The following is a 16,029-nucleotide window of genomic DNA, read 5'->3' on the forward strand; positions in this document are numbered from 1 at the left end:
AGCTCCAAGATATACTGTGTCATCAATCCCGCTAAGATACTCCTGGCCAGAGCCGTACCATCCCTCCAGGGAAGACTGTAGTGCCTTCCAGATTGTGTAAAAATATGTTAAAATGGGTCTATGACTCCCAAATAGCAGGACACCCTGGACAGACAAACTCTCAAATTGCTTCAACGGCACTACTGGTGGCCTTAAATGAAGCAGGATGTTTGTTACGCCGGTCGGCCAAGGACCCCGCAGCCGACCTCGCTCACCTTCCTGCCGGGGGCAGCTTCTGGCTCTGCTGCGGGTCAGAGGAAGTGCCCGCAGCACGTCTCTCCTCTTTGCGGCCCTACCCGCTGACGAGGAGCCTCGATTCGCAGCAGGGACGCTGCCACCATTCCATGCTCCACCCTTGGGTCTCCTTAGATGCGCACCACCAGGATGTTATTTAAAGGGACCAGGGCAGGAACCCTGGGCCAGCCCCGTTTGATGACATCACTTCTGGGGGACTATTTAGTTCCTCCCCTGCTCTTCACAGACTGTCTTGGCAAAGACTTCCCTTCCTTGCTGAATCCTGCTGATCTCTCTACGGACACTGGTTCCTGATTCCTGCTTCCTGGCGTGAGACACTCTTGGTTACCCGCTCCTCGAGGGCCCTGCTCCTGTCTGGCTATCCGCTCCTCGGAGAGCCTTGCGCCTCAGACGCTGTCTGCCATCACCCCTGCTCCTCAGGGTTGCTCCAGGAACTATTCTACCCGTGAGACTCTATATTGGTGTACCCCACTCTGTGGACCACTGCCTTTACGTCTGTGACTGTGCTGCGCTCCCTGCTCCTTGGGGCCACGCTTTGATTCATCTTACTGTCCACGTGCCTCGTACTCACTCCTCTCTGGGCATGCTTTGCACTTCTCCTCAGTGAGACTTGCTCTGTACTTGCACCCGCATCCCAGCCTATCTTTCTTCATACTCTCTCCCTAGGCTGTGCCTTCTGCGGTACAGACCTCGCCTCCCGTCGGTGAGCCCCAGTGGGAGTTCCTTCCCCCTGGGTAGCGGCAGCTCTCACCTTGGGCCAAGGGCCCACTAACCCACAGATCCTAACAATGTTAAGCCTATGTCAACTCATGTCCTACCTGCGCACAGCAAAAAACCTTGCATGGCTGTCCATGGGGGTTGTTACAGCCATTGCCAGCCCCAGGGAACCCTGGACCCACTTGTCCATGGATTTTATTGTGGACCTCCCTCTCTTTAACACAATATGGGTGGTAAAGGATCATTTCTTCAAGATGGCAAACTTTGTTCCATTGCCCGGTCTTCCTTCTGCCCTAGAATTGACACCCTCCATGTCTTCCACTTGCATGGCTTACCGAAACACATTCGATCAGATAGAGGAGTTTGGTTCTCCGCCCAGTATTGGTGCTCCCTCTGCAAGAAATTTGGTGTTACACTTGACTGCACAATGGCCAACCACCCGCAGGACAATTGGCAAGGGGAGCATACTAACCAAACTCTTAAAATATTCCTTTGCTCCTATGTCAACCAATGCCAGGACAATTGGGCTACCCTCCTGCCCTGGGTAAAATTCTCCCACAGCAACCATGTTAATGCTACTACTGGTTCTTCTCCTTTCCAGCTTGTTTATGGGAGTCAACCCCTGCTTCCCGTGACAGTCCCTTCACCAATGGCCCAACTTCCGGCACAAGGATTACATGACCTGTGGGAACAAATCAACTAATTAATTGAAAAGGCTGCCACATGAGCCAAGAAAACTGCCGAGGCCCGAAGGAGGCCAGCACTCCAATTCAAGACTGGACTCTCGCTATGTCTTATCGCTGCCTGCCACTGACCCTTGCCTGGATTCTTGATATCCCTGATTACCGCCTGCTCTTGACCATAGACTGGCCTTGGACCTCATCCCTAGTTAGCAGCATTCCTGCCGGCCCCGGCACCCAAAAGCTCAAGCCGAGGGTAACATGGGCTGATAAAGATAAAGCCCCAGACTGGTCTCTGCTTCACCTGGGTCCGCCTGCTGGCGATGGGAACCTGCAGGGCTCTTCCCTGCAGGTAGAAAATCTCACCCCAGCACAGTAAGTCCTGAGATAGTACATCTAAAATATGACAGCACATTGACAAATTGATGACCCTAGGAACAAAGAAGCAGCAGGAAAGATTACAGAGGGAAACATGAGCAGCCAGAAAAGAAGAAAACAACAGAAAACATTTTGAGGGTTGACACACTGTCAGTCGGTGTCAAGCATTTACCTGCATCACTTGGTTCGTATTTCTCAATGAGAGAAACTGCAAATTCAGAGTTAATATCTTCTTCCCGCTGTTCTTCTTTTAGAAACCTCACAAGGTTATCTACAGTCATAACTCCATCACCACTTTCAAATGCTGAAAATATGACATCTATCTCCTCTCTCTCAGTCAGTAATTTGTAAAACTCTTCAATCTCATCATCTTCTAGTGATTGTGTTTTCGATCTATCACATTTCTGGAAATATGACCAAAGCAACATCTATTAATTAAATGACAATGTATACCAGGCCTAAACCGACAAAAACCACAATGGATTAGTAACATTATTTCTCTCATAGATCATGGCAAGGACATCACATTAACCATGATAATGTACCCTGGTTGGGTGCCGCTTTGCAAATAAACTTTCCAACCAGAACATTAAGATCTCAAATTTTATTTATAAAACTTATATTCCACAATGTCTCAGTATAGCTGTCCGATGCAGATCACAAAATAACACATTCAAAACAGGATATAAAACAAATATGACATTTAAAACTTAATAACACATTAAAACAATAACTAAAAAACAAGCCAAAAATCTCTGACGTGCACTTCTATGAGATCACAAAAGAGATGTTAGCATCAATTAAACCTGGAAAGCTTCTTAAAACAGTAGAGCTTTAAGACTTTCACGGAATTTCCTTATATCAGTTTCCTCTTTCAGATGACTTAGAAGACTGTTCCAAAGGGTTGGACCAAGGGCAGAAAATGCCTTTTTCCGAGTGCTGGATAATTGACAGGTCTTGACAATAGGAACAATTAATAAATCTTGGTCCAATGAATGTAATGACCTTCTAGGCTTATAAGGAATTAATAGTTCTCCAAGATATTTAGGACCACCAATTTGACAGGCTTTAAATACCATCATAAAGCATTTACATTTTATTCTCTGTAAAATAGGTAGCCAATGAAGGCTCGCCAAAATGGGTGTAATATGGGCTCGCAAAGGGACTCTCTCTAACGGTCTGGTTGTGAAGTCCTGGATAATTTATAACACATCCAATATTTTCAAAAATAAACCATTATACAATATATTACAATAATCAAGCATTGAGAGCACCAAACTCTGGACTACTGCCCTGAAACCATTTTTGTCCAAGACATAACGCAATCATGGTATAACTCTTAGCTTAAAATAAACTGATTTCAACACATTTTTTTTTACCGGGGGCTTAAAAGAGAGCTTTGTGTCCAACACTTCCCCCAAATCCTTCACCTCAGCTTGGAGAGGTAAAGTAAGGGTTTGACGGAAGTCCCATCAATTTGGCAGGCACATGTTGGTGAGGTCAAAGAATGTTCTTTCTCCATTGAGGGCTCAGCATTATGGAATTCCATGCCCAAACAAATAAGGGCCATTTCTGATACTACTGTATTTTAAAAAAATTTAAAGACCTGGCTTTTTAAGCAGGAATCTGAAAAGTTACATAATAGGACGTTTAGAACGCCTAACGTTTTAAAAATGGCACTTTTATCTCACAGCAATAATGGCACCCTTATATTGTTACGTTTGTGTAACTTATGATGTTAAGTTATGAGTTTCTTAGGAAACAACTTTTTATTATGAAAGTTATTTTGTAACCGCTGCAATCTATTTAGAGCATGCGGTATAGAAATATTTGTAAATAAATAGATTTTAGATTATTTCTGTGAAATGCTTTTATCACCTACAACACACAAAATCATGCTGAACCTTACTATTCCATACCAAACCAGCATGGCCGTCCTTGGTGGTGGGAGGAGGGGATGCATATTGGCACAACTGCCCCAGGACTGGCACCTCGGGGTGCGTTGTACCACTATGATAAGAGAGGAGAGAAAGACACAAATATCACATTTAAAACATTTAAAGGGGTCACAGCACTGGCTGATTTGCCTCAGATCATGCACACTTTCTAGGGTCAGCACTGCATATTAAACCATGATATAATATGCCATACCAAACTGTAATATAGATTACCTTCTCAAAGTATGCCACTACATTATCTGTGTAGTAATGATTGTAGTGATGCTACCTATGCAATAAAAGTCCTTCACACTCATCCAAGTCACACATTAGCTATGCTAGATAGAGAATGAATATACAGTGATATTTAGTGGTATTTACCATAGTTAAGATACTTATATTTAGACAATTTAATAGGAGCATGGGATATACAAAATTAATTATTTAATATTTCATTACAATCAAAGCAAATATAAAATTGAAGAAACTTTAATTAACACAGTTCAAAAATGTTAGCATTTAGAATTCTCAAAAACTTTAACAAGCTAATAGGGTCATTTATCAAATTGCGTTAGGGCCTTATCACGGGCGTTAGGGCCTTAATGCCCATGATATCGCCATGACACGTGCGATAAATAATGCATGGCGACTTGCGCAAGCAAATTCTAAAAATTTAGTCAAAAGGGAGGAGTTTGGATGGAGTTTATGAAAATGAGGTGAGAAAGAGAGAGAAAGAGAGCACCTATGGGGAGCTGCACATATTAGTCAACTTTTTATTCCACTGTAAGAGGAGCACAACTAGTAACTCGGGGTGAGGTTTTGGTGGTGGCCTAGGATTTGGGGGGTAGTTTTACCCATACAGGCTGAGAAACACTTCAAGGAACTGGAAGATAAGCCCAAATGAATGAATTCTAGAGCCTGCAGTAGTAAAGGTCTTCTCAAAACTTCTAATTTCCAGGTGCTGCAAGCAGAAATAATAGGGAATGAATAATAAGGAACAGAACTGAAAGAGATTTCCAGGCATAACTCCTCAGTTAATCTTGATTTTATGGACAAATTGGATTGACCTTGCAGTTTCCATTCACAGGGATCAATATTCTGTGGTATTTAGCCAAATAACTAGTGAGTTATCTGGCTAAATGCCAACGTTTGAATTTTCCCCCACTTATCTGGCTAAAGTTTTGCCAGATTATATAGGGGCATTCTAGGGCAGAGTTAAATTAGCCAGATAGCTTATCCAGCTAACTTTAATTGTGCTATAGAGTAGCCCTAAAGATAGCCAGGGTCTCAGCCATAAACTTAACTGGCTATCTTTAAGATAGCCAGTTATATTCAATAGCGTTGTTGCTCTACTGAACATTCCTCCAAAATTAGCTGAATACGTTTACTTGGCTAACTTTACAATTTGGACAGTGACTGACTATTATTTCCTCATGAGAGGTCTAGAACGGGTAGATGTGAATCAGTTATTTACTCTTTTGTATAATAGAAAGACTAGGGGGTACTCCATGAAGTTAGCATGTGGCACATTTAAAACTAATTGGAGAAAGTTCTTTTTCACTCAGTGCACAATTAAACTCTGGAATTTGTTGCCAGAAGATGAGGTTAGTGCAGTTAGTGTAGCTGTGTTTAAAAAAGGATTGGATAACTTCTTGGAGGAGAAGTCCATTACCTGCTATTAATTAAGCTAACGGGCCGATACAGTAAAAATCGCGGGAGAGCGGGCGAGCGCACAGGACACTCTCCTGCGTGCGTGATACAGTAAATTAATTTATTTAAATTAGGGTCCGCAGCAAAAAGAGGCGCTAGGGACACTAGCGCATCCCTAGCGCCTCTTTTTGGACAGGGCAGCTGTCAGCGGGTTTGACAGCCCACGCTCTATTTTGCTGGCGTCTGTTCTCTAGCCCGCTGACAGCCACAGGTTCGGAAACCAGACGCTGGCAAAATTGAGCCTCCAGTTTTCAACCCGTGAGCCACGGGCCCATTTAAAAAAAATTTTTTTTTTAGTTTTTTACTTTTTTTAACTTTGGGGGCCTCCGACTTAATATCGCCATGATATTATGAATAATGTCTCCATCTCCCCAGGGTTTACTGAAGACTCCGAGTGGGCGTCCTCTCCTTTTTCAGATGATTTTCTTACTCAGTTAGAAGTCCTCTTTTCTGGATGTGGATCCCGGGTGGAAGGGATCTTGGATGGAACTGCAGGTCCACCGAAGGGTAGGAAGAGGGGCAGAAAATCCTTCCTCCCAGATCTCATAAAATATAATTTCTTCACTCCCTACTACTTCAGGGGCAGGTCTTCCCTAAACCTGGGCATCTTCGACTCAGGTTCCCCAATCCCTGAGCCTCAGAAAGGCCCAGGCCTTCAGCAGAGCACCTAATACTCAAAAGTCCAAAATTCAACTCAGTCCCTGGACAAAACACTCTGTCCCTCGGTTGGAGAGTATAGGAGTGAAGTTCAAACCCACTATGGAGGGTTTTAGAGGATTTCCAAGGCTCCAGATAGAACAAACATTAACTTAGAAAAAACATCAACCTCTCTCTCTAACTTCCAACTTAGACTGCCCTCGGAGCCCTTTGTAGAGCTCTGCTAAACAGCCTCTAGCAGGGAGGGCTGCCACTGAATGGATCCTCCCCCTAATTACTTCTCTCTGACTGCACCACTATATAGGCTTACTGGTAACTCAGAAAGGTGCCCAGGTTACAAACAGAAACAAGCATACCTGTCCCAGGGAAAATGAGAGTGTTACCCCTGCCTCCTAGAGCCCTGGAGGAGTCATCCTCCTCCCCTTCAGTAAAAGAACTAGACCCTGGGGAAAGAGATTGTGTGAAAGAGTTTGAGCTAGCTAATGGCCTCTTGAGAAATAAAATATCTTTTATGGCCCCATTGGTATTAAATGGCTACTCAATTATAAGCTAAGTACTTTTGGAATTTAAGCAGCATTATGGTTTCACATTGAGTGATATCTGTTATGAAGAAGGGATATTTTTGAAGGTTACTTCTGGATGTTAGATTGAGTTATTATTGCTCATGGGGAAGTAACTGTTTTGAAACTTATTGTGCATCCAAAACTTTACATGTTGGGCTTAAAGACTGTAAAACAAAGAAGATTATTGTGCACTCAAAAAAAGTTAAAATTTTTATTTGTTGGACTTGAGGACAGGCAAATGATGACATGTTCATTTCTCAATGAAAATTATTGCTGAGATTTGTCTTTAATGCCATATCTTCATTAATTTAGTAAGTGTTATTGATTACTAAAGATAAATTAAGTGGATCCCCTCATTTTTTTTCAAATTAGTATTAAAATATTATCAGGCTAGAAAAACATTGAGAAATACAGAAATGAAAGCACAAGCGTGCACATCAGAGCATCAGCTTCAGGTGTAACATTATCAAATTTCCATGTTGGTTGTGAGAGCATTGAGAAAGTAGGTCCATACATACTCAAGGTCTACAACACTAAATACTAGATTTCCATAGGAAAAGCCTGCTAATGTGAACACTGAAATCTAGTTACCAAGTGATAAAGAAATGCTATGATTGCTGAATGAGCTGAAGATATTATCTTTCAGTTATACAGAAAGGGTGAGGTTCCAGCTTACACCATTCATGGCAGTGGCAACCCTTGGTCTAGTCTGTGAAGAAACTTGTCTACTGAGGCATAGGTGTATGTGTTACCATGTTCCTAGATCTAAGAAATGCACCGCAGAGGTTTGGGGTTTTGTATTCAGGGTCACAGCCTGTAAGGGTCAAATGGCTTCTCTGTCATTGCCTTAGAACTGAGGGCACACAACTTCCATGAATCGCTCAAAAACATAGGAACACAGCCCAGGAGTGTGATTTCTAAGTATTTTCTATAGATGTAGCTTCTGTTACCTGGCCCCAAGGGGAGAAAGTCTATGTGGTCCCCGTAAACTGGAATGGATTGCTCTTAGAGCTTTGTTCACTGTCAGATCACTGTCAGTAAAGTTTTGTGTGATAATGTCCATGTAATGTGCTAACTTTAGCAAGAGTAAATTAATGCAAAATTCATTTGCAGGTCATTAACATGAGTCGTTAATGTAAGCTAATTAAGGCATATTGACAGTTGATTTTAACATACTTTAAGACATTGGCATACTAAATCACATCTAAAGTTTTGCAGATCTTTTAGTTATAATGCACTGTCCTTACTGTGAAGCATTACAGAGCAGCACCATGAGGAAATACCAAATACTCAGGGTAAAGCTTTAACCTTTAATATGCTGGATGAAGTTAATTCAGGCTATTAACACTCTTAAGTCAAGTTCATTTGATATGTTTTCTTTGCTATGTAGTTGTTCTGAGGCATGTTATTACACGGGGAGGCAGATTTTATAAATCTGCGCACATGCATACTTTTGTTCGCGCACCAGGCGCGAACAAGAGTATGCGGGATTTCAATAGATACGTGCGTAGCATCCATTAAAATCCGGGGTCGGCGCGCGCAAGGCTGCCCAAAATCGGCAGCCTGTGCGTGCCGAGCCGCGCAGCCTACCTCCGTTCCCTCCGAGACCGCTCCGAAATTGGAGCGGCCTCGGAGGGAACTTTCCTTCGCCCTCCCCCCACCTTCCCCTACCTAACCCACCCCCCCCCCCCCCCGGCCCTATCTAAACCTCCTCCCTACCTCTATCCCGAAAGTTACGCCTGCTGGAAGCAGGCGTAACTTTGCGCGTGCCGGGCCAGCTACCACACTTCATGTTCCGGTCCGGGGGCTGGTCCAGGGGCCACTGACACGCGCCCGGGCCGGAACCACGCCCCCGGACACGCCCATGAAACGCCGTGTCACTCCGGACACGCCCCCGAAACACCGCGTCACTCCTGGTACGCCCCCTTGACACGCCCCTCCATGCAAGTCCCGGGACTTACGTGCGTCCCGGGGCTTGTGCGCGCCGCCGAGCCTATGCAAAATAGGCTTGGCGCGCACAGGGGGGGTTTGGGGTAGGTTTTCGGGGGTACGCGCATATCTTACGCGCGTACCCCTTTGAAAATCTACCCCATAGTGTATTATTAATTTTGTAGGTCACCCATCTGTGTGTTTCAGTTATTGTGATTTTTTTGATGGGTCTTTGGGCTTTCTGGTTTTGGTAGTGATTGTTTTTAAATAAAACAAAACACAGGTGTTTCATCGCATTTTTCATTTTGTTTAAAAACGAATGCATATCCCTAGTCTGGGATCAGTGTTGTGCATTTTAACATGCATTATTATTCTGTGTGCTAATAGTTAATGTTTCGCATAGTTTTGCATCTCATTACTTTATTAGCATAGGTGTTTACATTAAAACACTCAAGTTAACAAGCATTATGTACGGTTAATGCAGATCCATTTTATTGTGTATTACCACTTGTGAAAACATTAGCGCACTTTCGTATACTGGCCTCCAAAAGATCGGATCTGCTCATTACAGCCTGCCCTACAGTACTTACAAAGGCTTTATTTTGTATCCAGGTACAACATTGCTTAATCCTTCCTAGCACATACATTTCTCTAGAAAAGGACTTCTTGCCACTCTTCAGATTTTTTATAAGTGAAAACAAACATTTGTGCCATTTGGTGAGAATGCACATATCTCCATAAAAAGGTTACTTTTTCAATAGGACGCCTAATAGCAAAAGTACCACATAAGGCCACACATAATAAGTCAGATTTTAAATACATCATAACTCCATATATTTTGTTTGACTATCAGGTTATTGCAGCTAAAAATGCATCATACCCATGCACATTGGCATAAAGCATTCATGTTAGCGGAATGCCTACAACACAAGTATTTATTTTAAAAATTCAAAGTACATACAAAGGGGCGGATTTTAAAAGGGTTACGCGCGTAACCCTTTTAAAAGCCTCCTGCGCGCGCCGAGCCTATTTTGCATAGGCTCGGCGACGCGCACAAGCCCCGGGACGAGCGTACGTCCCAGGGCTTGAAAAAATGGGCGGGGAGTGGGTAGCCCGGGGGCGGGACCAAGGCCTCCGGCACAGCGGTTGTGCCGGCGCGCGCAACCTACACCTGCCCAGAGGCAGGCGTAAATAAAGAAAAAAAGGTAGGGGGGATTTAGGTAGGGCTGGGGGGCGGGTTAGATAGGGGAAGGTGGGGGGTGGAGGTAATGGGGAACGCCATTGGGGCTCCCCATAGGCTCGGCATGTGCAAGGTGCACAAGGGTGCACCCCCTTGCAAGCACCGACCCCGGATTTTATAACATGTGCGCAACATGCGCGCGGCTGTACGCGCATGTTATAAAATCAGGCGTAGATTTGTGCACGCCGGGTTGCGCGCACAAATCTACGCCTGCGCACATGTTATAAAATCTGGCCCAAAATGTTCAAACATGCTTCCAAAATGCCCCTGGGAATGTTTCTTTTCTGTATAGCTGAAAATGTGTCATGCATGTAAGCACACATTTACAGATGGCTAATAATCCACTTACCCAGATATGGCTGACTTAGGCAGGCTAACTGTTTTTTTACAAGTATAATAGGTGCTTACGTCTTTGAAAATTAACTTCTTAGCCCATAGTCTTAAGCATAGATTAATCTTGTACCCCTAACATATTAGAACAATTCAATTACTTCAAATCAACATGAAGTAATTCAGTAGACTTGTGAATTTGCTTTCAATACTTCATGGATTTATTTTTTTTTGTATTAGTACTATAAGCTAAATAAAATATTCAGCTGGATTTCATGCAATTGGGCTGACTGAAGCACCGTGTTCTCTAGAAATATCCTAGTTCACAAACTGTTATGAATTAAAAGTAGACCAACAAATTGTGATCCGCTATATCAAATGTAAAGCTTGCCCATAATCAAGCAGGTTGAGATATTAGATTGCAGTCAGTGCCCAACCTGATGCCTCAGTGGCATTTGGTACAACTGGTTAAGTGGTCATAAGGTTTCCTGGTTTTCAGTTCTATACCTATGTCCATAGAGAGTGATTCCTAAGAAGCTCCATTCCTCCAAGTAGGTAAGGGAAGTCTAATCTGTAACAAATGTCAACAGTGCTTTTTGATTGGTCACTGGGAGACGAGGAGGCATGGGCACTGGATCACTTCATAAACTTCTTAACAGTGTGCACAATTATGCCTGTGCATAGAATTAACATTATTTAAGACAGTATTCCAAATGTTCTGCAAAATACTGATGTCAAGATGGCACCAAACCAGCATCAGAATGATTACAACCTGTTGTAACTCTTCTTACCTCAAAGATCTGTTTTGCATAGCTTTCATCCACATGGATGTTCACTTCTTTTAGAAAGTTCTTCAGTTCTTTAAAGCTCATCTTGTTATCTTTATTTTTGTCAACCTTTCGCAAGCAGGAATGAATCCAGCTACAGCCAGATGTAAGGAAATTACAGCAAAATGAAAATCACCTTAAGTCTTGCTATGGAAAGAAAATATTATGGTAGATCTATAGACATTACAGTTATGAGTAAGGAAAGTTGCTTTGACATTTGTAGAGAATCCAGTCCTTAAACATCATGGGTTGATACTTAGCGCTGTCTGGGGAAGTAACTAAGGCCTGGATTCACCATTCTTTTGCAGAATGGTGAGTCCTGCGAAAACGGGGTCGGGCCTGCGAAAGCCCGCAGCCTTCACACCATTGTGGTGCGAAGGCTGCCGACATTCGCACTGAATAGCAACACCATAAAAGGTGTAGTTATTCGGCACGCTACTGCCAACGATAATGTTAGTAACATTATCGCCGGCAGAGAAAACACTGCCGACTCCGCCCCTCCCCACCCCGACTTCTCCCCTCCCCGCCTCCTCCCCTCCCTAATTTGCATCATATCGCATGCGAAAAGGCCCGTTTCGCTTGCGATATGACCTTATCGCGTGCATTAGAGCCCTAACGCACACAATAAGGGTTTAGAAAATAACCCCCTTAGCTAGAAATGACTTATCCAGCTAAGTTACAAGGGATATTCAGCGGCATGGTATGCTGCTGAATATCTGAAGTCAAGATGCTACTTAGCCAGATAAATTAAATCCAGCTAAGTTAGATCAGTTCTATGGTTAATCTAAAATATCCGATTAACTTAACCGGATAAGAATGAATATCACTACTTATCTGGTTAAGTTAACTGGTTAAGTAGCACCACCCACTGCCCGCCCACAAATTGTCTGTCTAAAAGATAGCTGCTGATTTTCAGTTGACTGCTAGATAGCCAGATAAGTCCTTCGTATCCAGCTAAACACATTTTCAATATCGGGCTCCATAAGTCCATGTAAACTTTTACTTTAGGTATGTATCTCGCACATGGGAGATAACATGACAGAAATAATCCAATCAACAAATCTAATTGGCATTTCTGCCTTTTTATGTATGTCTTTTGCATCTATATAGTACATACATATCAATAGGAAAGATCTGAGCTGAGATCTGACCCAGTATAGCAAGTCTTATGTTCATAATTTATGCCTCTTTCTTTCTCTTTTTTTTTTTTTAATCTTCAGAATTACTGATTGGGGAGGGGATAGATTCAACATGTGGTGACAGTAGGAGCAAGGTGAGCAAGAGCGAAAGGGATGGCTCACTAGCCAAGTCCCTAGGAATATGCCCTAGTCTTTCCCGCTCCTTCATATCGCTCAATGGGCATGCCAGACTGGCCTAGGCCCCTCCCTCTGGCCCACCCTTTTGGCCAAGACTCCTTTATCCCCATGGATTGCATGGCCCCATCACCACCCATGCTCCTTTCATACATTACATAGGGAGGAGGAATAGCCTAGTGGTTAGAGCAGTGGACTATGAACCAGGAGACCAAGGTTCAAGTCCCACTGTCACTCCTTGTGACCTTGGGCAAGTCACTTTACCCTACATTGCCTCAGGTACAAAAACTTTGATTGTAAGCCCTCTAGGGATAGAGAAATACCTACAGTACCTGAATGTAAACCGGTGTGATATCTCAATTGAGATGAAGGTCGGTATATAAAAATAATAAATAAATAAAAAATTGCCAACACAGAATGTCACCTGGTCGTGATGCTGTTGTACTGATAATGCCATCTGGCCACTCTACCGCATTAACTCGGGCCCTGTGCTAGCCCACTAAGATGCTCAAGAGCTGGGCAGATGAGTGCCTTGCACCCACTCCCCCGTTCCACATTCTGGGGTGGATTTTAAAAGCTCTGCGTGCATAAATCCTTCTGGATTTACGTGCGCAGGGCCCTCGCGTGCCTATTTTGCATAGGCCGCCGTCGCGCGTAAGTCCCAGGGCTTTCGAAAAAGGGCGGGAGGGGGCATGTCTGGGGGCATTCCCAAAACGACACAGTGTTTCGGTGGCGTGCCGCGGCGTTTCGGGGGTGGGCCCGGGGGCGTGGTTGAGGCCTCCGGACCAGCCCCCGGGACCGGAGGACGGAGCGGGGCTGCCGGCCGGCAAAGGTAGGGGGGAGGTTTAGATAGGGCCGGGGGGGTGGGGAAGGTGGGGGGAGGGCGAAGGAAAGTTCCCTCCGAGGCCGCTCCAAAATCGGAGCGGCCTCGGAGGGAACAGGCAGCGCGCGCTGGGCCCGGCACGCTCAGGTTGCACAAATGTGCACCCCCTTGCGCGCGCCGACCCCGGATTTTATAAGATACGCGCGGCTACGTGCGTATCTTATAAAATCCAGCGTACTTTTGTTCGCGCCTAGTGCGCGAACAAAAGTACGCGATTGCGTATTTTTTAAAGATCTACCCCTCTGTGCGCAACTCCAGGTTATTGGCAGCATCCGAGGACAGGCCCAGTGCTGCATCTTTATTAGTGCTTTTTACAAGAGACTGTAATATGGGATTTATTACTGAACAATGCTCAAGTCCTAGAAGCGAATCTTCTGCCCCTCCCCGCCCCCCCCCCCCCCCCCCCCCAACAGGAAATCTTGGACATCAGATTAGAATAACATCTAGGGAGGACTTATAACAACTTAAACCCTTATTTGAGGTGTGGTCTTTGGGGTCCTGGAATGGACACTAGCCGAGGAGTTATTCTTGTAATGGTTTACAGTGAAGAATAAGACTGTGGGAGTTATTAAAAAGTACATTCACTACTGGCATAACGGCATATTCTTCTTCTACAACCTATAGTTTTATTTATTTATTTAAATTTGGGATCTGCATGGAAGAAAAATCAGTTTGTTTCATTATTTTGGTCCAGATGCCTTTATTTATTTGTTGTGTTCATTTTGGTTCCCAAGTTCATTTGTTTCATTCATTTCCAATGCATCCTCTATTGGTAACTAATACAGGGAGTTTCTATCCTAGTTTAATGAAACTTACAGGCAGGTATCAGTGGCAGAGGGAGCAGGATTCTAAGACACCAACAATGAGGAAAAGTGGCGCCAACAGGGGCAAGAATAATCCAAGGTACCGTGAGACGTCAAAGAAGATTCAAGAGTGTCATAAATAGCCTGACACCAACGGAGAAGCAAAACAACACAAACAAGTGCATGAAGACCCCAGGGCAGCTAAAGAATGGCAAAGGACACCAAAAACAGTGGTGTGGACACCCCAAGGAACCAAAAAATTAGCAAAGCAGCTCCAAAAGTGGCAGGAGCTAACCAAGGCACTGTTCTTTGTGTCCCTCTCCCAAGAAAGGCACGACAAAGCAGATTTTGTAACTTATAACAGAATACCAAATTCTTTTTTCTTTAGATGAATCCTATTAAAAATTGTTACATAAAAGGACTTTATAATTTATATCTTTTTTTTTAATCTTCTTATTTACCACATAATCTCTATGGTTAATGGATGTGGTTAGTGTAGTTAGTGTAGCTGGGTTCAAAAAAGGTTTGGATAAGTTCTTGGAGGAGAAGTCCATTAACTGCTATTAATCAAGTTTACTTAGGGAATAGCCACTGCTATTAATTGCATCTGTAGCATGGGATCTTCTCCGTGTTTGGGTAATTGCCAGGTTCTGTTGGAAACAGGATGCTAGGTTTGATGGACCCTTGGTCTGATCCAGCATGGCAATTTCTTATGTTCTTATGAGAGAGAATCCAGAGTCAGGGGAGGGAGTAGCAAGACTGGGGGAAGGAAGTGTTCCTCCCCAAGGTCCAATCCTGTTCCCCCTTACATACCCCCCTCTCCCTTCCTCTCATTTCTAGTGCCCTCTCTCACCAATCCCCCCCACCCCCCCCCCCCCCCCCTTGGTGTTCACTCTCACCCTCTCAATCAGCCCTGGTGCCAAGTCCCTCTCATGCACACAGCATCGATCCCCTCTTGCTCATATACACACCTCCCCAGCTAATTCGCTCTCTAACCCCTCTCCCTAAGCTGATCCATCTTATCCTCTCCAAAAGTAGCCCCTCACCCTTTCCCCATCCAAACCCCTTGCTAATCCTCCTCTGATGATTTTGCAGGGACCGGGTAATTTTGTGACAAGTGCCATATTTTGCAGCCCTTGCTCTGGCTATGGAATCATAGGACACAGAAGCCCCATTCTATATCAAATAGAAAATGAACATTCCTACAATAACAAATGTTCACATTTTCAGCAATTGCCAGTCACAATAGTTACATACTGTATGTTACTAGACCTTTTCTAATTGCAATGTATTTTACATTATGATATTGCTTGCTCTATATTATTATTTCTATTTTATATAAACTACATTTTGGAAAAACAGTTACATTTTTATTGGTCCTTTAAAAGATATCACAACCTACCAAAGCTCCAGTGATTTCATATAAAAAAAAAACCAAGTACATTTGTATCATACAGAATAGAAGCCTAATCCTTCCTGGCAGGGGTTTACAGTGGCATTCAATGATGGCATTATAACGTGTAGCATTATATCTATGGTTTTTTCAGTACTGCAGACAAATCTTCAAAAATCTACAGGTAAATACAAATATAGTAGTAGTAGAGGCAAAAACTCATAATTAGAACTTTTTAAAATACATCCCAAACAGGAAGCCTATGAGTGAACTGGTTGGACAGTTAGACGATCAAGGGGTTAAAGGGGCACTTAGGGAAAATAAGTCCATCGCAGAAAGAATAAATGAAGTCTTTGCTTTGGTGTTTACAAATGG

The 16,029-nt window shown here is 43.7% G+C and overlaps 1 protein-coding gene across 1 annotated transcript in view; it reads right to left on the reverse strand.

Annotated features, from left to right (window-relative positions):
- Window positions 1–16,029, reverse strand: part of PLCD1 (phospholipase C delta 1) — a 248,464-nt gene that overhangs the window by 55,033 nt on the left and 177,402 nt on the right. The window contains 2 exon segments of the mRNA XM_029588370.1: window positions 2,242–2,473; window positions 11,227–11,356. Coding sequence (XP_029444230.1) covers window positions 2,242–2,473; window positions 11,227–11,356 — 362 coding nt within the window.

This window comes from Rhinatrema bivittatum, chromosome 2 (assembly GCF_901001135.1).
Source record: "Rhinatrema bivittatum chromosome 2, aRhiBiv1.1, whole genome shotgun sequence".
In the NCBI taxonomy this organism is placed as follows: Eukaryota; Metazoa; Chordata; class Amphibia; order Gymnophiona; family Rhinatrematidae; genus Rhinatrema; species Rhinatrema bivittatum.